This window comes from Meles meles, chromosome 2 (assembly GCF_922984935.1).
Source record: "Meles meles chromosome 2, mMelMel3.1 paternal haplotype, whole genome shotgun sequence".
Lineage (NCBI taxonomy): Eukaryota > Metazoa > Chordata > Mammalia > Carnivora > Mustelidae > Meles > Meles meles.
The window spans coordinates 153,596,112-153,622,348 of record NC_060067.1 but is presented as its reverse complement, the minus strand read 5'-3'; the positions used below and the strand labels follow the sequence as shown (position 1 = coordinate 153,622,348).

The window sequence follows — 26,237 nt, the reverse complement described above, 5'->3', positions numbered from 1 at the left end:
TACAATTTCAATCATAGGACATTCTGGAAAAGGCAAAACTATGGAGACAGTAAAAAGATCAGTGGCTGCCAGGGGTCAGAAGGAAAGAGCTGGTGGAGCAAAGAGGATTCTGAGGACGGTGAAACTTCCGTAGAGTATTATAATAGTGGGTACAGGTCATCATACTTTTGTCAAAACCCAATAAATACACCACACAAAGAATGAACCCTAACATGAGCTAGGACTTCAGTTAATATGTCAACACTGGCTTATCAATTATAACAAATGTGCCCCACTAATGCAAGATAATACTGAGGGCAAGAGAGAGCAGAAATTACTCTTCTACTCAATTTTTCTATAAACCTAAAATGGCTCCAAAAAATGTTAAAAATGCATTTTTTAATCAATACCAAAAAAAGACCAATTTCTTAAATAGGCATTGTCCAGATATTTTACAAAGAAAATACATATAAATGGTGTAAGCATGTAGAAAGGTGCTTATTGTCATTAGGCTTCCGGGAAATACACATGGAAAAGTAGGAGATAGCCACCAGAATGGCTAGAGACTGACAACAGCAAAGCCTGGTGAGGATGTGAGTAACTGGAACTCTAAACATTTTTGGTTGTTGCAGAGAAAGGGTACAAACATTTCGGGGAAAGGCCCAGCAGTTTTTTTTTTTGTTTTGTTTTGTTTTTTCATAAAACTAAATGTGTATTATACCTACCTTATCTGTCACACAATTTCACTCCTGAGAGAAAATGATAAATCCACAAGAAGACTTGCGCATGAATGGTTATGGCAGTTTTATTACTGATAACCCAAAATGGAAACAGCCCAAGTGCCTAGCAACAGAATGGATGAATGTTGCCATGTGAGGCTGTACTACTCAGCAATAAAGGAACAAATCACTAATAAACACAACATTGGGTAGATCTCAAAAATATGCTTAGTTTCTAGAAGCCTGGCACAAAAGAGTAAAAATTGTATGACACCATTTATATGAAATTCTAGAAAATGGAAAACAAATCCGATCTGAGAAAGAAACAAAATCAAATCATTGGTTTTCTCGGAGGTGGAGAATGACCAAGAATGAACATAAGGGAACTTTCTGGGTTTAACAGTAATGTTTTCTTTTCTTTTTTTTTTTTTAAAGATTTTATTTATTTGAGAGCCAGAGAGAGCGCACACAAGCAGTGGTGAGAGGCAGAAGGAGAGAGAGAAGCAGACTCCCCACTGAGCAGGGAGCACAACATGCTCGACTCCAGGACCCTGGGATCACGACCTGAGCCCAAGGCAGATGCTTAGCTGACTGAGCCACCCAGGCCTCCCTGTAACGTTCTCTATCTTGACGGGTAGGATTACACAGATGCATTTGTCAAAACTCGAGTGTATACTTAAGATTTGTGCACTGCAGGGTATAAATTTTATATTAAACACATAGAAACTAATACTGACTTCCAGCTAATGGTGTATGTGTGCTTATGTATTTGGAAGGAAGTATATTAATGTCACTAATTCACTTAGAAATGTGCCCCAAAATAGGATGGATAAAAGGATGAAGAGAAGACAGACAGATGGATAGGGGGATGGATACACAAACAGCGATAAACCACGTATACAGTAAAATGGTTGGTAAGAATACGGGCTTATACTACAAATAATATACTTAATTTTTCATGGTGAAATATTGGGACCAATAGTTTAAACAGAATCTAAATAGTTTAAGCCCTAACATGACAACCCTGTGATATGACCAGGCCTGCTTCCCTTCCTCTCTCTCTCTGCCTGCCTCTCTGCCTACTTGTGATCTTTGTCTGTCGAATACATAAATAAAATCTTAAAAAAAAAAAAAAAAGAGTTTACCAACTGGAATTTAAATTAAAACTTGAAAAGTAAACCAACAAACCAAAACAAACCAAGAAACAGGGGAAATTTAATAACAGACAGACCCAGCCCTACGGTTGGGCTTCCTGCCCGACTTTGATGGTGTCTTCTGGGATCCAATCTGCATCTTTCATTCTCCTTGGCATGCTTTCTTGTCTTCCTTTGTCAATGAAGATTTAAAAAATAAAAATAAGACTTCTCAGCCAGTGTGCGGCAGGCTCCTTTAACTCTCTGGTAACACCACATCAGCTCTATTCCGAAAGCACTACAGGTCTGGCTACCAATTCAGCTTGTTGCCCACTGGGATTCCCGTGTGACCCTCTTTGGATATTTTGTCAAGTCATTCATTCATCCAGTGGAACAGGAGATAGGGCAAGCGGTGGCTTCCGGTGCGTCCAGAATCTCCCCCAACAAGCCAGCGTTAAGACATGCGGAATGCAGAGCTAGCCGCTGAGAAATTCTCAGTACGTCACCCCAGTGAGCAGCATTTCTACTGTGGGCCAAATGGCGGATGCCTCGCATTATGTTAACTTCCACCTCTGAGATCTAAACACACTGCTAGCTCCCCAGCACCACACCACACACACATTTTTAAAATGACCATGAAAAAAGGAAGAAGGGAGAAGCTGGCACTTGCCATCCTACATCCCATTGCCATCAGTTACAGGACACCTGAATTCCTCCCTGTGCCATCGAACCACAGATCTTAGAACAAGCCCCAGCAAGGCGGCCCACGTCCACGCTTGCTGACAGCATCACACGGGTTCAAGTGCGCGGGCTGCTCCAAGACCAATCACGCAGCCCACAGGCTTGTGCGGGGAGGGGGCCCAGCTGGCTGCCCACTGGTGGCTCCCTGCAATCAGGCAGGCCCCTTCTCTCAGGTCACTCTTCTGGCCCTGTGGAGGAAAAGCACATAGGACCTCCACACTGCTTGAGTTAAAGTCTCCATTTATTTTATTTTTTTACAAAAATCCAACATAAGACTGTTGTGCTCATGACTGGAAAAGGGGGATGAGGTGGATGGACATGGCATGGACATCAAAGAGCTTCCCCCTGCAAAATATCATCATTTCAAACCAGGAGCTCCCTGAGCACACACACAGGCAGCGACTGAAGAGACGACCCCCACCCGCCCAGACAGGGCCCCCCTGACGGTGCACAGGCCTGGGCTTGAGGAGCAGTCCACAACACACGGAAAACCACTGCCAGGGGCACAAAAGCTCAGAGCAGCCTGATGAGCACCTTGGGGAGGCTCTCACACTGGTGAATGCCCCTCAGGGTGAAGAGCAAACTGACTAGCCGCGGACGAACACATCCTGGGCCCTGGCAGCAAAGACCAGGCAAGAAGGTGTGACCTGTGGACGGCGGGGGAAACCCATGTAAGCTGCAGAGCTGTTTTCCTGTTCTAAATGAGTCCCAGTCACGTGGTTTAGATGACATCTGTGTTTCCCAATGGGACAACTCAGCATCAAGGGCATTTGAAGCATGGAGCTGGGCCTCCCCCAACCACCTTGCAAAAAGCAGCATCCATTCTCCAGGAGCACCTCACAGAGTAACGTAAAAGGTCTGACTGCCCAGCCTCTTGCTCCTGAGGAGCATCGCTTAGGAACATGGCCAGTGCCCACCAGAGCCTGCTGTTTGGAGTCCCTCCGGTTAGTGTCCTGTTAGGTCCTAGTAGTGCTCGCCTTGAGGCTCTGACAGCATAAGCCTTCCTGCAGTAGACTTCAATGTCATGCAGAATCTCAGACCACTCAGCTACTCCTGGATCTCCCAACAGCATTCGGGGACCCACCAGCCTGGCTCCGCGACAGGAGGTCCTAACAGACTGCTCTTTTCTCGCGGGGTCCCACTGAAAGCCAGTTTATGAGTTCCTCACATGAAAATAAACAAGATAAAAATAGCAGCCAAGTATATAGCTCAAAACACCACACTCTTTGGCTCCCTGGAGGGAAGAAGGCTACCACTAGTTAGGAGTCAGGAAAGGGGAGTTAGAAAGTTAGGGTGCCAGGAGTCTGGACTCCTCTGCTGGGCTGCTGAGAAGCAGGGCTGAATTTCCTGGGTAGCTGCCTCTATAGGAGAGCAACAAGAAGATGCCAGTGGGAAGTCCTGGTAGCAGCCCTGGTCTTGCCTGCCAATAAGGAGAGGTCCTTTAATCCAGCTAGCCCTCTACCTGGGTGGGATCTACAGGACAGAATCTGGCTTCAGAATGATACTTGAAGAGACCCACTGAGACAGGTCAGAGGAGAATGTGCCCCCAGGAAAGAGAAGCACAGGATGTCAAGGTCTGGGGAAGACAGAACTGGCTTAAGGCATGTACATGACCAGGACAGACCTGAGCTTTTGTCCAGCTGTGGGAAACCACCTGTATTCAACTCCACTGCAAGAAAGTGGGGTCCAGGAAAATGGTAGAAGTCATGGGTTAAATCCCTGCCAGATGCCACTAACAGCCTCTTCGGGTCCCCTCCTGCGACCACCACCGAAACAAAAAAAAGAAAATTAGCTTATTTCCATTTCAGTCAGGGAATAGAAATGTAAACCCAGAGTGGAAAAGTGGTAACATGGGTATGAATGCCTATGAAATCTCAGGCCGGACTGGAGCCTAACATAATAAGTGATGTCTTCTTATCGTTCTGACACATAACAAATCTCAAGGGGTTCTGGAACAACCTGGCATGAGGGATCTAAAAACTACAGGTAACATAGGGTATAGGTCCAGACAAAGGTTGAAGGAAGGTGAATTTCACCAAGGTATTTATCCCAAGGCAGGTGCCTTGCTATAAGACTTCCCGGCCAGCCGGGTGGGGGTCCGCAAAGGATGCTCGCTCATTCTACACCAGAGAGAGCAGGCCAACCTGCAGACCACTTCAGATCACAGCTGGAGGTGCGGCCTGCCAATTCTCTGTTCTCTTAACAAGAGAGAACTTTCAGGAAAGCCTGAAGCCAAAGCACAATGTGCGTTTCAAAAGGAGGGCCGAACGAAAAGAGCCATCTGGGAGCACCATCTTCAGGTCTCACTCCTTCCTCATTCTTCTGTTTGAAACGGGAGAGAGTGGGAGCTGGGACAGCTCAACCTAGCAATGAATCCTCAAATAGCACTGAACCCAGCACAGGGAAGCCTCGCCGTTCCCACATGTGCAGGTCCTCCCAACGTACTCAAGCAACAGGAGGACTCAAGCTCCAGATCACCAGTTGGCACAGATGGAGGAAAGAACAAACCAAGAGGGCTTATTTCGTCCAAGAGCCCCCTAGGAGAGCCAAGCCTGGCCCTTTTTGTTTCTGTACATAGATGCTCTGGGGAATATGGAGATGATCTTTAAGGATGAGCCAGATACCATAAGGCCAGGATCCATCTCCATTAACGTCCAGAACATCAGAAAACTTAGTGGGTCCCTCACTTTGTGAAACAGGCAGAACTCTCAAACTCCCCCCCCCCCAAAATCTCTCTCTCTCTCTCTATATATATATGTATATGTATGTGAGAGAGTGTGTGTGCATATATACATACATATATATACACACTTATATATAAATAAGCCTCGAATGGCAAATCTCAAACTTTCTCCTTTTAAATAATAATAATAGTTGTTACTGAATTTAAAAACCACAAACCAGCTGTCCTGGACTTATGAACTGCATGAGCGACTCCCCGGAGTCCCCATTGTCCTCAGTGTAAGCTATCAGTCAGTGCCCTGTGTAGGGAACCCCCGAGTCCTCTGACCAGGGTTCCAGGCCCAGTGTGGCCGACTTTAAGAGGAAGAAGGCTACTTCCTTTCCACTCTTCCCGCCTCCTCTCCCAGTAGAGGATTTGGGTCACCCACCCAGCAGATGTCCCTGGGGTCCTTCACTTCTAGGAACCGTAGAAGCCATCTCCCCCACTCTGCTCATCCTCTCCCCAGCACTTGTAGTGTCCCTAGATGAACTTGAAGCACTTGGTCTTGTCGTGGGGCAGGCGGGTCTTGAAGAGCACAGAGTCCACCCTGAATTGAGTGTAAAGTAGGGGCATATAGCCATACACCTTGACAAAAAAGTTGATACATTTGTGCCGCTCATGGAAGTGGGAATCGTCGTGTGACAGGGCCTGAGGGCATCCTGGGCATCGGAAGGTCCACCGAGAGGTCACCTGGGAATAGGGAAGAAAGAGCACAGTGAGAATCGCAGGGACCAGGATGGACAGAAATCCTACGCCTAACCAATCCGACACTTCCATTTTCCCAGGGTGGCCATGTTCACCCACAGAGGGAGTCAGGAGCCAGAGCCTTGGCTCCTTCCTGCCACATACGTAGCTGTATCACTGTAAAGAGTGCTCTTTCCAAATGACCTAAACTGTAGATACTAAAAGCCTTACAAGGTTTAGTATTACTCGTCTCAGTAACTCAACCTCTAGTACTTATCTGGGTCACACGGCAAGACGTAGGTTCATTCCATCAATGTTTTTAGTAGCAAAAACTGGAAAAGTACCCATCAAACGGGGACCAGTTAGATAATTATTAAATACTACACATCCGCTAGAAAAGGTATTTAGGAAAATTCTATCTGAAGACATGAGAAAGTTGTTATATGATAGTAGCAGTAGTTAGGATGATGCTGAGGAAATTTCAAGCAATTGGAACAGAATAAAGAACAGTATCACAGCTTCACTACCAGCAATGCGGCAGACCAAGTAACCTAAAACTCCCTTAGCAGAGAATACCTGAAAATGCAGGACGAACTATATAAACAAACTCTTTAGAGACAGACAGTAATGAAAGAAAACCTGTAATCAAAGGAACGGAAATAAAAGGAAAGAAATTAAATCATCAGAGGCCAAAATAATGAAAAAGTCTGAATTCAATGAACTAGCCAGAGCTTTGGTTTTAAATAGGCTGGGGAGGCAAGAGCCACAAAACTACTGGAGATTTTTCAGAATACCCGGACCCAATGTAAGGCTGCATGGGTTGAAGGCAGCTCCACAGAAAGCTGTCTTCCCAGCCTTCGCTCTAAGTGGAAGAGGAACTATCACCTGTGAGAATGGATAGCCACACACTGGCCCTCACCCACTTGGGGCTAGGGTTTATGTCACCTGTGTGTTCTGAAAAGCCCCAAGATGCTAATTTAGCTGAAACAGGTCTCAACTAGGTCTTGACCCAGGGTACGGCAGGGGACGCAGAAGAATCAAGTGCAAACCCTCTCGGGTATAAAGTCAGGCCTCCCAGAAATGCCATAAGTGAAATCCTAAAGAAAAAAATTTCACAATCAAATTCACAAAAAAGGGAATGAACCACACGAGGGAGAATCTGCAGAAACCAACAACGGAATCAGACCCCAAACCCCTGCAGTATCCAGGATTCTTAGATGGTGACAAGAAAGGTAAATGTCTATGTGCCCTGAAATTCTGAAAGACTACTTAAGGTCTGAGAAAGAAAGCCGGAACTCTCAAAAAAGTCCTAATAGATATGAAAAAGAACCAAAGAGAACAAGAATGAAAAGCATACTGGATTAAATCAGACAATGGATGGGTGTGAAGAGAAAATTAGTGAGGAAATGCACACTAAAATAATTACCCGGAATAGAAAATATTGACTGAAAGCTTTAAAAAATAGGAAAGAATGATTGAGAGACATGGAGAGGAGATACTGTAGGATTCCATTTAGATAAAGTTCAAAAAGAGGCAAAACCGATCCTGCAAGAGAAAAAAAAGACCTTGACTGGCTGTCATTCCGCCAGCCGAGCTCCCCGGCCTGCAGAGAAGACGCTCAGCCTCCGTAATAACCAGGCAAACGTAAATGAAAATAGTAGGATACAGTTTATATCCATCAGATAGGCAATAATGGAAGTGTGGCAGTACTGAATGTTAGTAAGGATGTGGAGAAACTGCAACTATTATACAATGCTGGTAAGAATATACACTGGTACATCTATCTCCAAGAAAGTTTGGTACTACCAAGTATAATTGAAGGTACACGTACCCCATGACCTCACAGGAGAGGAATGGACGGAGGGAGGGTGATATAAGACATCTACTCTATTTGTAATATTTTAATGTCTTTTAATTTTTAATTTGTTTTAAGTAGACTCCACGCATAGCATGGAGCCCAACACAGGGCTTGAACTCATGACCCTGAGATCAAGACCTGAGCTGAGATCAAGAGTTGGATGCTTCACCAACTGAGCCACCCAGGGGCCCCTACTGAGATTTTGATTTTTAAAAAGTCATACTAATCTTCAGTTGAACTCTTATTATATTCCCATAAGATTAAGAAAATTCTCAAAGAATACTCATCTCATTTTTCAAGATTTCACTTGGTAAGGATCATGTATACCATGTGCAAATTATTTCTGTCTCATTCTCTACACTAAAGAGATGGTTTGGCTAATGAAACACTGGCCTAATAATATGGTAGACAAACACTCTTTAATAAGGCCAAAAAATTCATCATGTCTGTGAGTGCTTCAGGTGACTGATGCTATTATTAGGCACCTAATCACTCAGATACTTTAAATTTTCATGGATAATGTCTTCTGATCTACTAGCAAGGTATAAATAGAAGCATACATCTTTGGATGAAATTTAGTCCCTGGCCACATAAGAAAGGATAAAGAAAGAAAAGAACATTGCACTGATCATTAATTTCTTTCTAAGACCCATATCTCCCTGTCTTAAAGTTTATAAGGAAGTGTGCCTTTTCACATCTAACATCACACAGAATGAAAACAAGTATTTACATTTAATATTTATTCATTTTTAATATCTATCACTGCACCTGAGAAGCACACTACACTTTTATTAAAATAATTATGACAATTATTCCATTTTTTAAAAATTGGAATATTATTTTGCTAATTATTTTTCTTTTGTGAGACTTTAGCAGACAGCCCAGGAATAGAAAAAACTATGGGGTAATCAGGAATTAAGTTCTAATGCTGAGCTATACTTGGGAAAAGGTATGATTAGGCATAAATGAATGCTTAAGGCCCACAACTGTTTTTCTCTCTTTTTATGCTTTTTTTTATGAACCCAATGTCCTCTGTTTACCACTCTACCACCACTAAAGATATCATTAACATAGGCTGATGATTACTTAATCTATAACTTACCTTCAAAATATAAGAAGAATGAAATACCCATCCAATTATTACTAATGATACACATGAAGGTAAACTTGTCATTTTGTAAAATTAAATAATATGTCTTTTTAATAATAATGACATTAAGATCTGACTCAGCTTATTAACCCTGAGGAAATCCGGTATGATCCATCACATAAATACTGACAGACCATGGTCATAGATATTATTACTTTGAACTGACAGATTCTCAGGTATTAACTGCTGCAAGGTCCTTACTAGGCCTATGCTAGTCCCTACCAGAAGAGTTTTCACTTGTCTGCATCTGCAATGATGACACAGAAGGTGATGTAACTGGCCCTTCTGTGCACTGAATATGAAATTATTATATTCTGGTCAAATATATTCACTAACTCGAAGATAAAGACAGAACTCAAATTTCTAGAATTCTGAGGGTACTTGTGGTTTTGTTTTTGAGTAAATTGTTTTTCATAGTGTTACTTATATGCCTGGCACTATTTTTAGAGCTTTACATATATTAACTCAGAAACCTTAAATTTCTTGTGCCAAGGGTCTATGGAAAACGTAATAATTTTAAAGTCCTGATGGACATAAATAATACTTCAAGATGTAACAACAAAAGTTACGTGATACGAAAATATCTATGAGTTCTACTGGTGACAATCATAGTTGCTGCAAATACTCTTAGAACAGTCATGTGTTTCCTAACCGATGAAAATGCTAAAATCCCAGTTACAGATTAGCGAAAATTAAAGATGTTACATTTTTCCCATGCAAGTTCCAAACCCTCTGACTTCTGTCCATTTAACCTTAGTAGTTAAGAGTCCCTATATTCACAATTCATTTAACCCGAAGACAATTACAGATGAGGACTCTGAGGTATGGTGAGTTTCATACTGCGCTACTGCAAAGTAAGTGAACTAAGTAAGCATGCACCCCCAGTCCCTTAAGTAATGGGACCCTCACCTTGATGGGGGGTTTCCGAGTGATGTGGGAGACAAGAAAGTTCATGGCAATGTCCTCACAGTTGATGTATTCATCCACCATATCTCGGATGGCCTGGGGCATCACGTAAGAATACAGGTAGGCATAATACTGTCAGGGGTAGAAAAAGAATCACATCATCATCTGTTAGAGTCCACAGTTCTCTGGCTCTCAGCCAAAATATACATGGATCCAGGGGCTGTTAGGAAGCGTAGGGTGGGGAGAAGGTTGGGTGTGATGATCAGTCACGGAATCACCACTCCATTTAGGGAGATGGGGCCAGGGATGCCAAACATCCTACAAGGCAGATATTCTGTAATAAAGAATTATCCCATCCAAACTGCCATTATCACCCCCCTTTTGAGGTCCTTGGTACCTCAGTGACTTTTTAACAATATGAAGATTCATCAAAGTAGGTCAGACGGTAGTTTGGATGAACAGCACCCTGTGTGACAATGGCAATAAGGGATAAGTGAGGGGAAAACCCAGCGATAGAGCCATAAGACATCCAATCTCTCAGTTCCTCCACTTACGGATTCTAGAATCGATCAGTTCTGAACTCCTGCCCCTGGCTACTCCCTACTCCAAGCTACGAACAACTCTTGCCTGGATTATTCATACAGTCTCCTAAACAGTTTTCATGCTCCCATATTTTCTTTCCTCTAATCCGTTCTATGCACACCAGAGTGATCATGTTCAAATGTAAGTTCAACTGAACATGTCACTCCAAACCCCTCAATGGCTTTTCATCTCGCTCAGAGTAAAGGCCTATGTTCTTAAAATGTCCTAAAGGCCCACAAAATGGTGTGCTAAAGCTGGCTCATACCTGCTAATGAGTGTCAATTGCAAAATTTTCAGGAATTTTGTGAGGCTATTTAGAATTTTGTGAGATTATTATGAAAAACAGCCATTATTAAAAAATATAATTACATAAACTTAAAATTAAATAAGCTATATTAAAAACCAATAAATACCTAAATCACATCACTTCTTAATTAATTAGCTTCATTTCACTATTGTTTATTACATTTTACTATTGTCTTGAGTTATTTATGTCTATCATATCTGTATGGTGAAAATATTATAGAACTGCCCATCCCTTCCCAAATTCAGTGACTCATGTCCATAACTTGAAATGAGCCATGCTAAAAATATTTATACCACAGAAATGGACAAATGCCATAAACATGGCACATATTAACTATGATATGTTGCAATGCTGCTGCTGCTGAATGAATAGGTGAGGTGCCCAATAAAACTGATTTATATGTTAGAATTAAAACTGATTTAAATAGTTAGAATCTATGTTACGAAATAATGATCATTAAATTTTTGTACTACCCACTGGTTTGCTGGTTATCTTGTGGCAAAGTACTTAAAAGATGGTGAACTTAAAAGGTGAATTATAGCGACGCCTGGATGGCTCAGTGGGTTAAAGCCTCTGCCTTCAGCTTGGGTCATGATCCCATGGTCTTGGGATTAAGTCCCACATCCGGCTCTCTGCTCAGCGGGGATCCTGCTTCCCTCCCCTCTCTCTCTCTCTCTGCCTGCCTCCCTGCCTACTTGTGATCTCTGTCTGTCAAATAAATAAGTAAATAAATAAATAAGGTGAATTACACATATTTCTTTTATAAAAAGACAGATGATTGAAATTTGTTGACACTTTAGATGGCCAGTGGCTGTCATGAGTATGCTAATGAGAATATATTTACAGAACACAATCTATATCCTCAACAAGAACTGCCTTTCTAGAAAAATGGAGAAAGCATTATGAAAACAAATGTTTAGAAGTATTTCCACCATTATGTGATTATGACTGATGCCATAAATCAATAAATACTTTGATATCTGTATATTTAAAAATATATAAAAACTTTGTAACCTATTTAAAAATATTTTATCTTTTCAATTTTGATTTTTATTGATTTTTTTTTAAGATTTTCTTTATTTATGACAGAGAGAGATAGTGAGAAAGGGAACACAAGCACAGGGAAGCTGGAGAGGGAGAAGCGGGCTCCCTGTTCAGCAGAAAGACTGACATGGGGCTTGATCCCAGGATAGTGGGATCATGACCCGAGCCAAAGGCAGACACTTAACAACTGAGCCACAAAGGCACCCCTGTTTAAAAATATTTTAAATGAAGTTTCAATGGCTTTAGAACCTACTGTATGAAAAAGTAACACTTTCTCATTAGTTTGCTTAAAAAAAAAATCAAACGGCATTACAGAAGATGAAAATTCTAGTCCAATTTGAACACAATTTAGTGGATGAGTATCGTGACTTAATAAGCACAACAATATAATATTTCTTACAGGTACAGTGACTAAAACCAAGTATCAAAAACATGTTTAATTTAGAAATAGAGCTCTGATTTGCCATAACACAGTGTCAAATCAAGATTTAAAAAAATAATACACTGAATCTAATATAACACTGTATGTTAACTAACTGGAATTTAAAACAAAGAGTTAAGGGGCACCTCAGTGGTGCAGTTGGTTAAGCATCTGACTCTTGGTTTTGGCTCAGGTCATGACTTCAGGGTTGTAAGACTGAGCCCCATGTCAGGATCCATGCTGGGTAACAGCCTGCTGGGATTCTCTCTCTCCCTCAACCTCTGTTCCTCCCTGCTGCACACACACACTCTCTCTCTTAAAAAAAAAAAAAACAAAAAAAAAAAAACCCTTAAAATAAATGAAACACATTCAATCACATTGCTCTCACTAAAATTTAAGAATTCACTGAGAATATTATTTTGAAACTTTATTTCATTTTATCTCAACATTATAAAAATTTCTGTAAGTACAATAGTACATATATAAATTTAATTTATAAATAAGTATGCACATCTGTGTGGTACAGGTTTAAAATTTTTTATTGATAGGTACTTGTAATTAAAAAACTTGATCTTTCAGAATTAGGGATGACCAACCTCACGGTTTTCAAGGACCAAACAAGTAAGGTAAATAAATGATTTTTTTTTTTTTAAAGATCTTATTCATTTATTTGAGAGCGAGCAAGCGTGAACAGTGGGGGAGCGTGAACAGTGGGGGGAACAGAGGGGATGGGAAAAGGAAAGGGAAAGAATCCTAAGCAGACTCCCTGCCAAGCACAGAGCTCGCAACAGGGCTCAACCCCATGACCCTGAACCAAGACCAAGAGTCAAATGCTCAACCAACTAAGCCACCCAGGTGCCCCAGTAAGTGACATTTTAAAGAAACTGATGAAAGAAAAATGAAGAATCATGGGGCAAATAAGCGCATACACGTCCACCTACAGGAACAGTAGCTATGTAGCTCCAGCCAATTGGTGCCTGACAAGAACAATGCCCAATGTGACCTGATCTTCATGGTTACTGAGGTCCAGATCTTTCTGTAAAATTCTCTGGTACTGAAAAAGCCTGGCAACATATGGGATAGCACTGGGGGACTAAAAAAACATTTCTGCAAACCACAGGCTTGAGGGCTACCACTTTATAACCCTTGCTCTAGATTTCAAATAGAAAATGAAAACTATAAGGTATATTAAGTAAATTATTTGTTACTTGAAAGTAAAGGGATCTTGCTCTGTAACTTTTAAAGAGCAATCAGAATTTGAGAAGAGGCAGACTTCTCAGAAGACAAGTAAATTCTCAAGGTATGAATAGACAATGCTGAAATTAGTGGCTCTTTCTCAGATGACCAGTATGAAAATAAAGGACTCCTAGTTAGGTATGGTTTCTCAGTCAGAAACTTCCTAATCCTACTGGCATCCCCCATCCCAACCAAAACCCACCTGTGTTTGGAAAATAAGCATAAGGGTAAGGTTCAAGAATGGGAAAAGCATATCAGCCTCACACATTAAGTTGTAAAAAAGAAAAAAGAAAAAAAAGCTAACAATGTAATGATTTCTTAGGCTGGTTCAAAATGTCCCTAGCAAGATGACTTTCAAGATTCTGTTTGAGGTGAGTCAAAAGATCCCAGCATCTGAAATATGAAATATATGAGGGACAAAGCCTGGGGAGTGTTGGGATGTCAGTTTGAAGTACCAGAGGGACATACAGGGGGGTGGTGCCCTGAAAACAATTAGGTATATGAGTACAAGCTTCAGGGAACAGGCAAGGTTGGCTGACACAGAAAATTACCAGCCTGTCAGTATTCAGCCCCAAGACCTTGAGATATGAAAGAATGTCTAGGGAAGACCAAAGTAAGAAGACCACTAGATAGAGAAGCTAGAAGACTAAGATACTTCAACATTCATGGGGAAAATAGTATGGTGGATGGGTCTTCCATGAGGGCAACCAAGTTGCCCAAAATGAGAGAGGACATTGCAGGGAGATCAAGAGAATGGGCCATGTGCCACGTTTTCAATGACCAGGAAGAAATAGCTAGGAGGTGCTAGATGGCAGCAATAAGATAGACGCTGTGTGCCTCAAATGAGATTTTATATGATAGCTGAGAATTGTCTGGAAGTGTCTTTATATCTTCCCTGCTCCAAAGTACATATCTGGTGAAATGAGTACACTCAATCACTGTCCCTGGAAGAAATACAGGAACAAGGTAAAGGGGAAGCACTGTCCTCAGAGAAAAGTCAGGTTTTAATCAGGTCAAGAGATAGAGGAGACATCCTGTGAAGTGAGTGGGGTGTGCAGACAGCTTGACCTCAGAAGAGGGATTCTTCGAAGCCCAGAAGTAGTACTTGGGAGAGAAGGTATAGAGCAACACTATCTAAGATATGTGAGTCGCATCTGTCACTTCTCTAGTGGCCACATTTTAAAAAAAGATTTTAGTTCATTTGTGAGACAGACACAGAGAGCACAAGCAAGGGAGAGGGACAAGCAGACCTCCCACAGAGCAAAGAACCTGACACAGGGCTTGATCCCAGGACCCTGAGATCATGACCTGAGCCAAAGTTAGATGCTTAACTGACTAAACTACCCAGGCATCCCTAGAGGCCACATTCTTTAAAAAGAGAAGCAATAAAATTAATTAGAATAGATTTTATTTAACCCAGTGTAACCAAAATAATTGCATTTTAACATATCGAAATCTGGTGTGCACTTTACACTTACAGCTCATCTCAAAACTGACCAGCTGGATTTCAAGTGCTCAATAGCCATGTGTGGCCAGTGGCTACTTTATAGGACAGAAAATGTACAGATGAAAGATAAGTCGGGGGCAAAAAGAACTTAGCAATAACAATACAGGAGAGAAGTAATGACTAGAGGGGTTTGCATTTTAGATATTCAACAAAAATTGGGATGTGTGCCATGATGAAGGCTCTAAGGAATAAACAAAACTTGCATAACCGTAACAGAGGCTTGTGGTAAAGCCTGAGATAGTAGTGGGTTAACCCGAGTGAGAAGAAAACCAGCCTTCCGCTGGGCAGGCCATGTCTGGGATGGCAATGGCAAAACAACAGTATTTTAGCTCAAGGCTATCAATTTTACAGGAGTGCCTACGCCCAGAAAGAATAAACTAATTTTCCTAATAGCCTACATACAATTGTGCAGGAAGCCTTCTCACCCTAACTTTTTATTCCAGAGTTGTTCTAAGCATCTTGAACACAGTCTTTAAAAACAGAAATAACTTATGTCTAGCATGCAAGGGACATATAAGAGGCATTAGAAGGCCTAACTTTGGGGCAGCATTTCACTATCACACACAGGCTCAACTCTCGACCAACCTCACACCAATCTTACCAAGCTTTTTCTTACCTTGTGAAAGAAGGCAGCACCTGTCAGCACCATGGACAGCTCACAGGAGTAGTTGGAGTTATAGAGCCAGGACTGATGAGGGATGTCCCATGCATGGTAACGGCCAGGGAAACCCACAATGCGATCCCGTGCTTCTCTCCACACCCTCAGAAAACACAAGTATATGCACACACCTGAGTACAAAGCTCTAAGATTATCAGAAACATTTAAAATTATTGCTCTATCTTGCAGTCTCTGGCCCTTGGGCTATTCTTTTTTCCTCTTAAAAATTTTTAAACAGGGGCACCTGTGTGGCTCAGTGGGTTAAAGCCTCTGCCTTCGGCTCAGGTCATGATCCCAGGGTCCTGAAATCAAGCCCCACATCAGGCTCTCTGCTCAGCGGGGCGCCTGCTTCCCCCTCTCTCTCTGCCTGCCTCTCTGCCTACCTGTGATCTCTGCCTGTCAAATAAACAAAATCTTTAAAAAAAAATTTTTTTTAAACAAAATTAATCACAGGCTAAACAGGACAAGAACAAGCAAACAGTGCTACATGTAGCTTCTTTAATAAGCACCCACTTATTGCTCTTCTAACTTCTGCAGCCAGGACTTCTCTACCCTTTACAGAAAGAATAAGCTGGAATAACATGCGAAGGAGGTAACTGAAGTTCAGAGTCTCCAAAATGGTGTATGTACATCATCGAAAGAAGTGATCTATAGGACCATACAATTGAAAGACTCATAAACGCAAGAAATAATAAACTGAGGGGTGCCTGGGTGACTCAGTCAGTGAAGCATCTGCCTTCGGCTCAGGTCATGATCTCAGGGTCCTGGGTTCGAGCCCCATCCATTTTGGGATCCCTGCTCAAAGGCAAGACTGCTTGTCCCTCTCCTTCTGCCCCTCCTCCAGCTCGAGCATGCATGCACTCTCTGTCTCAAATAAATAAATAAAATCTTTAAAAAACAATAAACTGAAAATTTAGTATATTTCCAGGATAAACTTTTATATCATCCCCAAATTTATTGATAAGGTAGAACAAATAAAACCAGCTCCCCAATTTCACAGGCTAAAATCAGAAAGCTGAAAGCACTTAATGCACTACAGAACCCTACAGCCCTGTAGAAGGGCTTCAGGAGTCCTATAAACAATGAACCACTACATCCCCACTCCACCTCACTCCCAAACAAAATATAAACTGCTTGAGAAACTCTCTCATCACTTACATGGAACTTCAATTCCTAAAAAACAAAAGAGTTTATTCCCAAAGAGTTCCCCTCCTATTAGGTTTGAATGCAATTAATCTAGTAGGATAGATGAGAAACCACAACTTCTATCACAATTTAACAGTCTTCTAGATGGGCCTTCTAAATTAGTCCTATCTCAGTCCTAATTTATTTCCTAAAAATGACTCCAAATTACTAACCTAAAAAGCTGTAAGATGTTTTCATTATATATTTGAATGTAAAAACTGCCAATAAATACCCAAATGTTATCATCAATATTCCTAAAAATACTGATGTCGTCAAATGCCTATTGTTCCTACTAGTACTACTAGGCTAGCAGAATAGGAAACTGAATATTTCAATCATCTGATTTGGTTGATTTAAATAAATATAATGTAATAAATTCTTAATAAGGCAGAATCTATTGGCTATACACATGATATCAAAAGATACCATCTAATTTGTTAAGGGCTGTCAACCATGATACAGTCAACTGGGTGTTAATTACTTATTAAATAATAAGGGGGGAAACCAATATGGAAGGAATTGTAGAAGATAAACACAGGAAACAGCTTAATTAAATTCCTGGGACAACACATCAGTAGTTTTAGATAGTATGGTCTCAGTGGATATTTGAAAGTTAGGCATTTTAAAAGATTGACTATAGGGACATCTGAGTGGCTCAGATGGTGAAGCATCTGACTCTTGATTTTGGCTTAGGCCATCATCTCACCCGGATTGTGAGATCTAAATGAATCCAGCTCCACACTCAGTGGGAGTTTGCCTCTCTTCCTCTCCCTCTACCCCTCCCCCACTCGCGTGCCTGGGCTCTAAAATAAATAAATCTTTAAAAAATATATATCAAATATAAATAATGCTACCAATTTACATAAAAATGTTGCACATAATCAGTTCCTTAACATTATACTCAAACTTGCACTGCAGTAAATATTTTTAACGTATGTGCTATATTATAGATCAGGCTTTGGTATACTTTACCTTTAATGAATTGTTCTTTAAATGTGTTAATGTTCTAGTTACCAAGACACTATATACTTTTGTTAAAGATTTATTTATTCACTTTAGAGAGAGAGTGCAGGGAGGGGCAGAGGGACAGGGAGAGAGAAACTCCAGCAGACTCCTGGCTCACAACTAACCTATGGCTCAATCCCAGGACCCTGAGATCATGACCGGAGGGGAAATCAAGAGTCCAGCGCTCAACCAACTGCACCACCCAGCCCCCCCCCAACATACTATAATAGGAAAAAAAGTTTCAAAGGTAATTTATAGCTCAAACTTCAAAATAAAAAATTCCCTAGATAAATGAAAACTCAAAAAACTAAGGAAAATTTTAGAAATAATGAAATCAAGACAGAATTCCACTGAAGAATTTGAATCATGAGTAATATTCTTCTATACATTTCAAACTTAAATACTATCATCTTGGAAATAAGTGCACCAATTCAACCTTCTTGTGGTATGAAGTTTTACACATCATTTACCACACATCATTTCCAAATGAGTACAGTCAATTCAATAAAAACAAAAAACTATTAACAGTTAAAACACTACATATTTTAAATAAAGACGTATTTTTAAGCAAGTATGCAAGATCTAAATAATTTTTAATGAGTTACCCGAATGAAGCAGAAGATGTTACTGTTAACTTTTTTTTTTAAGATTTTATCTATTTGTCAGAGACAGAGAGAGAGAGTGAGCGAGCACACAAGCAGGCAGAGGCAGAGAGAGAAGCAGGCTCCCCGCTAAGCAAGGAGCCTGATGCGGAACTCGATCCCAGGGCTCTGGGATCATGACCCAAGCCAAAGGCAGATGCTTCACCCAATGGGCCACCCAGGCATCCCTACTGTTAATTTTTTTTTTAAGATTTTATTTACTTCATTGGGAGAGAAAGCACAAGCAGGGTGAGGGGCAGATGGAGCAGCAGACTCCCCAGGGAGCAGGAAGCCGGATGCGGGGCTTGATCCCAAGACTCCGAGATCACAACCTGAATTGAAGGCAGACGTTTAACTAACTGACTGATCCACCCAGGTATCCCTTACAATTAATTTTTTTTTAAAGATTAATTTGAGAGAGCGAGCGAGCATGGGAACGGAGATGGGGAGGAACAGAAGGAGAAGGACAAACAGACTCCCAGCTGAGCACAGAGCCTGATGCAGGTCTCTATCCCACCACCCTGAGATCATGACCAAAGCCAAAATCAAGAGTTGGATGCTTAACTGACTGAGCCACCCATGCGCCCCATTACTGTTAATTTTTAAATGAAAGCTGATTTTATGATCTTTGAAACTTAGGCATAACAGTTTTGAATAAAGATCAGTAAATATTTATGACATTACAGTATATTAAAGTATATTTACATTTAATGTAAATGTAATAATAATGTACATAAAGGTAAAGTACCACATTTAATGTATATTTAGTACCTTAAAGTCCATATTAAACTAATATGGACTTTATTATACAAAGACACATTCTTAATCTTGTTGGTTATACTTGCATGTTTTTCCTTCTGGTTCATTAAGAACCAATTTGAAATACTGTAAGAAAATAAACTGTAGGGGCGCCTGGGTGGCTCAGTGGGTTAAAGCCTCTGCCTTCAGCTAGGGTCATGATCCCAGGGTCCTGGGATCGAGCCCCGCGTCAGGCTCTCTGCTCATCGGGGAGCCTGCTTCCCTTCCTCTCTCTCTGCCTGCCTCTCTGCCTACTTGTAATCTCTGTCTGTCACATAAATAAATAAAATCTTTAAAAAGAAAAGAAACTGTAAAATTAACTAATAATCCAAAAACATGTTAAAAAAAAAAAAGTAAGGTGAGATTTTGCTCCCTACTTAAGAAACAAGAATTTCTTTTCCAAATCCCATGTTTCTTATATTATGATAGTATATAAGCCTTTTCCTCCTCTCCAAAACAAAATACTGAGGAACCTATGCCAAATCATGGCAAAGGAAAAGTTTTGGTTAGTTCCCTTTGGAAAAAAAAACCCATAAAGCAGAGCCATGAGATACAGAGAAAAAGATCAATGTCCTTCTCCAAAACAAGAGACACCTGGACCCAAGAAGAGAAATCTATCTTACAGTCCAGAATACCTTCTCTTAAGCTAGCGTAGTCTTTTCTTTCTTTTTCCCAATAAAGTTTACTGAGATAGAAATCACATACCATAAAATTTACTCATGTAGAAGTGTTTGACTTTGGGTTTTAGTATATTTACAAAGCTGTGCAACCATCACCACTATCTAATTTGAGATTGTTTTCATCACTCCAAAAACAAACCCCATACCCATGAGCAGTCGCTCCCTATCTCCCTCTGTCCCCAGCCGTGGCAACCACTCATCTACTATCTGACTCCATTGATTTGCCTACTGTGGACATTTTACATAAACTAAATCAAAGAGCAAGTGGCCTTTCATACCTGGCTTCTGTCACTTAGCCTGGTTTCAAGATTCATATGGTAGCTCATATCAGTACTTCACTCCTTCCTATTGCTAAATAGTATTCCACTGTATGGATACATCACTTTTTTTTTAATCCATTCATTCGCTGATGGATGTCTGGGCTGTTTACACTTCTTTTATTTGTTTTAACAACTAATTTTTGTGTGTGTGGCAAAATACATGCAACATGCATTTGCCATTTCAATCATGTTTATGAGCACAGTTCAATGGCATTAAATACATTCACACTGTACAACCATCACCTCCATCCATCTCCAGAAGTTTTTCATCTTCTCAACCTGAAACTCTGTGCCTATTAAACACTTAACTCCCCATTCCTGCCTTCCTCTAGCCCCCTGGCAACCACCATTCGACTATCTGTCACTGTGGATCTGACAGATAAATAGAATCATGATATTTATCCTTCTGTGTTGCTTATACTTGCTCACTATTATAAATAATGCTGCTATGAACATTCATGTACTGCTTCTGTATGGGCATACGTTTTCAATTCTCTTGGGTCCCCATTGTTTTACCTGTCCATTAAGAACCTATCTGCCTTTTTCTTTGCTATATAAGTTGAAATTAGCCAAACCCCTATTATCCTTTGCCTGAGGAGGTAGTTCTTGTTATACCTGCTTCTTCCCTTTTGAACCTAGGTCTGTTCCACTCCCATTCAGATGAAATAAGCAAACTGGAAAGAAAAGAAAAAGCTTTTAGGGGTGATTGGGTGGTCCCAGAGTTCTGGGATGAAGCCCCATATCAGGCTCTCTGCTCAGAGCGAATACTGCGTCTCCCTCTCATGCTCCCTCTGCTCGTGTTCCCTCTCTTGTTGTCTCTCTCTCTCAGTCAAATAAATAAATAAAATCTTTAAAAAGAGAGAGAGAGAGAGGAAGAAAAAGCTTTTAGATCAGAGGATGCCCAAATAAATGAGTCAAGGTGATAAAACATTGGGTAGTACCACCAGAAATAATTCTCCAGTTCCATACCAGAGGCTAAACCACAAATTTCCAATGATTGGTAAGAAATTCTTACAACTCAATAATAAAAAGACAAATAATCCAAATAACAATGGGCAAAAGATCTGAAAAGACATTTCTTCAAAGAAGATACACAAATGGTTACTGCACATGAAAAGCTATTCAACATCATTAGTCATTAGAGAAATGCAAATCAAAACTATACTGAAATAGCACTTCATGCACAGTAGGATGGCTATAAACAAAAAACAAAAAATAGCAAACACTGTCAAGGACATGCAAAAATTGGAACCTTATACACTGATGATGGCAATAAAATGGTGCAGCCTCTGTGGAAAATAATACAGTAGTTCCTCAAAATGTTAAAGAGTGATCCCACCCCAACGTATATATCCAAGAGAAAAGAAACATGAACATAAACATTCGTACATGAATTTTCATAACAGCATTATTCAATAACCAAGAAGTAGAAATAACCCAAATATTCATCAACAGATAAACCGACCAGCAAAATGTGTGTATCTATACAAAATAAGTATGAACATGTGCTATGAGATGAATGAACCTTTTAAACACTAGGTTAAGTGAAAGGCGCAGGTTACACATCAGCACATATTATATGGTACCATTTACAGTCAAAGTGCCCACAAAAAGCATTTATGGAGGCAAAGGTAGATTAATGGTTGCCGAGGGCTTAGAGCAGTTGGAGGGAAGTGGGAAGTGACCAGTTATGGGTTACACAGGATTTCTTTTGGCTGTAATGAAGATTCCTAAAAAGATCAAGGTGACAGTTGCATAACTCTGTAAATACACTAAAAACCATTGAATGAGATATAAATGAGTGAACTGTATGACATATGAATTGTATTTAATAAATGTTACCCAAACATCTAATAAATGTTACCCAAAATGAAATTGTGAGGAAATGATCCCAAACCCGGATGTCACAGTAAATGCCAAACTGCTTTAAAATTAAGTCTCTAAGGCCTACCCTCAATTTTTGTACTTACCTCACTGTGGACAGAGGATAAACTGTCCATGGCCTGCATTCTAGGCCATGATACACTTTGAACAGTCCTGATCTACTCCATTCTCTAACCTGTAATGCTCCCTCAACTGGGATATATAAGCCCAAGTAAGAACTACTAAGAGTCAAGAAAACAAAATAGGGTGGGTACTGCAAGTGGGTACTGCAAGTTCCGGAGTCAGACAAACCTGCACTTGAATTCCAGCTCTTTCACTTACTGTCTAAAGTCATGGTTTGGTTCTCCTGGATCTCAATTGACTCCTATGTAAAATGGAGATGAGTACAACTTGTATCATCAAGTTTTTGGCGTGTTAATGAGATAAATCATAGAGTACTCAGCCAGTCTCCGGCACACAGCCTGGGCTCAGCAATATCATGCACTGTCATTATCAGAACCACCTCCACCATCTCCTTCCCCTCTTTTCCTCTGGATCTTTATATCTAACCCCATCCTTCCCTATGTCTTTTAAGCCCCAGGCCTCTAGCACTGTTGCATTGCTGTAACACACAGCAACGTGTTGCTTCTGCCTGACTGGGAGCTATTCCCCATTCCTGCAAACACAAAAAGCTCCCACTTCTTTCAGGAAACTACCCTTTGCCTCCACTCAGCCGTGTGGTTTGTGGTTGTAGATGATGTACTTGCAGCTCCAGGGCCAGGCAGATAAGCCTGGTCTAGCCAATCACAGAAGCCATCTCCCTGGCCCCAGAGGAAGAGCCTTTGCGAAATCAAAGGCAACAAAGAGGAAAGCAGAACCTCGAGATAAAGAGAAATGGAGTTCTCCAACATCACCTATGACCTAAAATCCAGCTAAGTCCTAAGTCAGCCAATACCACCTCTGAGGATTTTTGTTACTGACAGTCAAGAAATTCATTTTGCTGCCTAATCCAAGTTTGAGTTGCTTTTCTGTCACTTGCAAACAAAAGTGTCTCCTGATTGAAAATCAGCTGCTCACCGAAACCCAAACATGATTTCATCATGGCGGAGGTGAGCATCATCATCAATAGAGAGGATGGCCTCTGTCTCAATTTCATTCCAGGGCAAGAATCGATTGTTCAAACTGTTCTTCTCAGTACGGACCACCTGTAAGGAGGAAGTAAAAACACTAATGGTCAGTGCTGCATTATAGAATACGAAACCCAAACTGCCTGTAGGTCAAAGGTAAATTTACTAAATTATCTTGCCTGGTTGCCTACTGCTTGTAAACCCTAGCATATGCCTTTCAGGAATAAAAACTGCCTTATAATTCAGCAAATGTATAAGGATTTCACATTTTAAGCTTTATTCATTTGCTAACTAATTTTCTTGTGAAAGCAACTAAAGCTGAGGATTATTTTACATAAGCGATAAACACAGTCTAGGGAAATCAAAAATAACTTTCCCAAGAGAACACAAGGTGGCAGAGTAGAACTGATTCCCAGCTCTGAAATCCCCAGGCTTGCTCCTGAATTTTAAAACCCAATTCAGAAATCCCCTCAGTCTGTCATTTCTGATGCCAGATTTTAAGGTCTTTTATCTGGTATTTTAGGAAAAAAAAAAAAAAAAAAAGGAGAGCCCACCCAGTAGAGGTTAATTACTTAACCCTTTGCAATTTGCAATTCCCACCTGTAGCACTGACTATACATAGTCAGGGGGTACCTAATTCAGGGGGTACCTAATTCAGAAAAGTTAACAGCTGTGTCCACAGCAAATCCCTATTCAAAGAATCTCTACCCAAAGTGACTCATATGTGCAAAGCAGTATTTTCTTCATAAAACAAAGATTAGTGCCCAAACAGAGCTACATTATTAAAAAAAAACTTTAACTTAGACATTACCTTAGATAAGCATAGTTTTCTACAATGCAGGCAGTACTTTGCTAATCACCTTGCCCAATACTCAAATGAGGATGACCATACTCAGTACTTTAATAGCTCATTTTATTTTTATGGTATCTATATCTAATTAATCCAACTGATGAGGAACTATCATTTGATTCTCAAAAAAACAGAAACAAAGAACTTCCTGAGGAATCATCTTTTTAGAAAGACTGGGAGAGTCACCTTTTTTTTTTTTTTAAAGATTTTATTTATTTGACAGAGAGAGACTCAGCGAGAGAGGGAACACAAGCAGGGGTAGTGGGAGAGGGAAAAGCAGACTTCCCGCAGAGCAGGGAGCCTGATATAGGCCTCGTTCCTAGGACGCTGGGACCACACACGACCTGAGCCAAAGGCAGATGCCTAACGACTGAGCCACCCAGGTGTCCTGAGTTGCCTTACTTTCAACAGAAGCTTAAACTGAGAATAAGCTCCACCTAGCTTGATCAATGAAATTATACGCAGGGTCTAGAAGTTTATGAATGGTTTCAAAGGTCCTCCTATGACCTCACAAATATGGACTCTTCAGTTTAAAATACTTTCTCTCCTATTCTTCTACCAAAATTATTCTCTCCCTAGAGACTGAGCTCACACCTCCAGTCACTTCCTCCCTCTTCAAAATTAATCACTTCTATGTTCTTAGAGCACAGTCCGCATACTTCAATTAAATCATTCTAAGACACCTAGAATCCAATTAGTTCAGAGCTCAAAGGGCCTTGGAGATCATATGGTCCAATTCTCATCCTGTACACAAACGACAAATGGCAGAGCCAGACGCTAACCTGTGCCTTCTAACTCCAAAGCAGTCTTTTTCTGCTAAACTCCTATTAAATTTAGAACTCTCATCAAATCAAAGCCCTATGGAAAATGCATTATTAACTGTGTACCATCAAGGAAGAAAAATGATGCCAAATAAGAAAGCATGTGGAATAGTTTATCATTAGAATATTTACTCTATTAAAGAGCTTTTTAAGACTTAGCCTCTCCACCAGAGCTCCTCCCAAGTCAAGACAAGAGAGGATCTATAACAGATTTGCTACTACAGAAAACAGATGTCAGAGCCAAGGGATAGACACAGATTCCACCCTGCCCTGAAGCATGTTTGACCAGTGTAAAAATCTCTTGTCTCCCAAGCTCAGATTCAGCAGTTACAAAACAAAGCACTGGGCTCTGGGTTGCGGGGGGCGGGGGGGGGGGGGGGAGGGGGGGGGGACACCAAGGAGGGGGAGATGATCAAGCATTCACCATAGAAGCTGCTGGGCTCCATCCCCAAGGAGCAGGAAAGTGGCCAGAAGTAGTAGAAGCCAAACCCCAACCTTAGCAACCATAAAATGCCATCTATCTTACAATGCACCCAGTTTCAGAGATGTTAAAATGTTAATGTCCACCTTAAAATCAATGAACTATGGTATCTGTCTGCTCAACCACATCCAACAAACTACCCCTGGTCCTTCATTTTACTTTCCGAACATGTCTAGCATTCAGTTAATACAGAACTGCAATTCTGCCAGTTCAGGGGAACAAAGCTGCTCCCTCAACTCTAGCGACAATGTACATAGCTTAAAATGAAGAAGAAAGAATTGAAAAATCCATTTCTTGACTATTCAACTGTAGATTATCAGTTTTGCAGGTCAGACACCAGGAGGATTATCTATAGCAAAATTAGTAATCCAGGAACATAGCATAGAGCTTTAGTACTCAGAGTGGACCCAAAGATCAGCAACAGGGGCCTCACTATCCTCCTGAGGACTCTCTTAGAAATGCAGGCCTACCCCAAACCTACCAAGTCAGAACCTGTAAAATCCCCAGGTGATTCCTATTTTGAGGGTCCATAGAGTAAAAAGGTGGCTTTGGAGTCAATCAGAAAAGCCTGAGTTCAAATTCCAACTCCACCACTCACTTGTTGTGTGAAGGTAAGGAAGCAGCCTCTCTGCTAAATGGATACAGCACATGTTGTGTGCAGAAATCGAACTTGCTTATCAGCCAAACTTGACAATCTTATAGACAACCTAAGTCACTCTAAAAACAAAAAGCAATAACAAAAACTAAAATAGTTGTGATCTGATGCCTAGATCATATCCAAAATTTTTATCCAATTTACAAAGTAAATCAAATCAAGAG

The 26,237-nt window shown here is 40.8% G+C and overlaps 1 protein-coding gene across 5 annotated transcripts in view; it reads right to left on the bottom strand.

Moving 5' to 3' along the window:
* Positions 1–1,297: 1,297 nt before the first annotated feature.
* EXTL3 (exostosin like glycosyltransferase 3) overlaps positions 1,298–26,237 on the bottom strand; it is a 142,561-nt gene continuing 117,621 nt past the window's right edge. For all 5 annotated transcript variants that reach the window (XM_045994945.1, XM_045994918.1, XM_045994909.1 and 2 more), the window contains 4 exons: positions 23,217–23,344; positions 15,606–15,750; positions 9,896–10,024; positions 1,298–5,984 (listed from right to left, as the gene is read on the bottom strand). In XM_045994945.1, the coding sequence (XP_045850901.1) occupies positions 5,775–5,984; positions 9,896–10,024; positions 15,606–15,750; positions 23,217–23,344 (612 nt within the window). In that variant the 3' untranslated portion in view covers positions 1,298–5,774. The remainder of the gene's footprint in view (positions 5,985–9,895; positions 10,025–15,605; positions 15,751–23,216; positions 23,345–26,237) is intronic.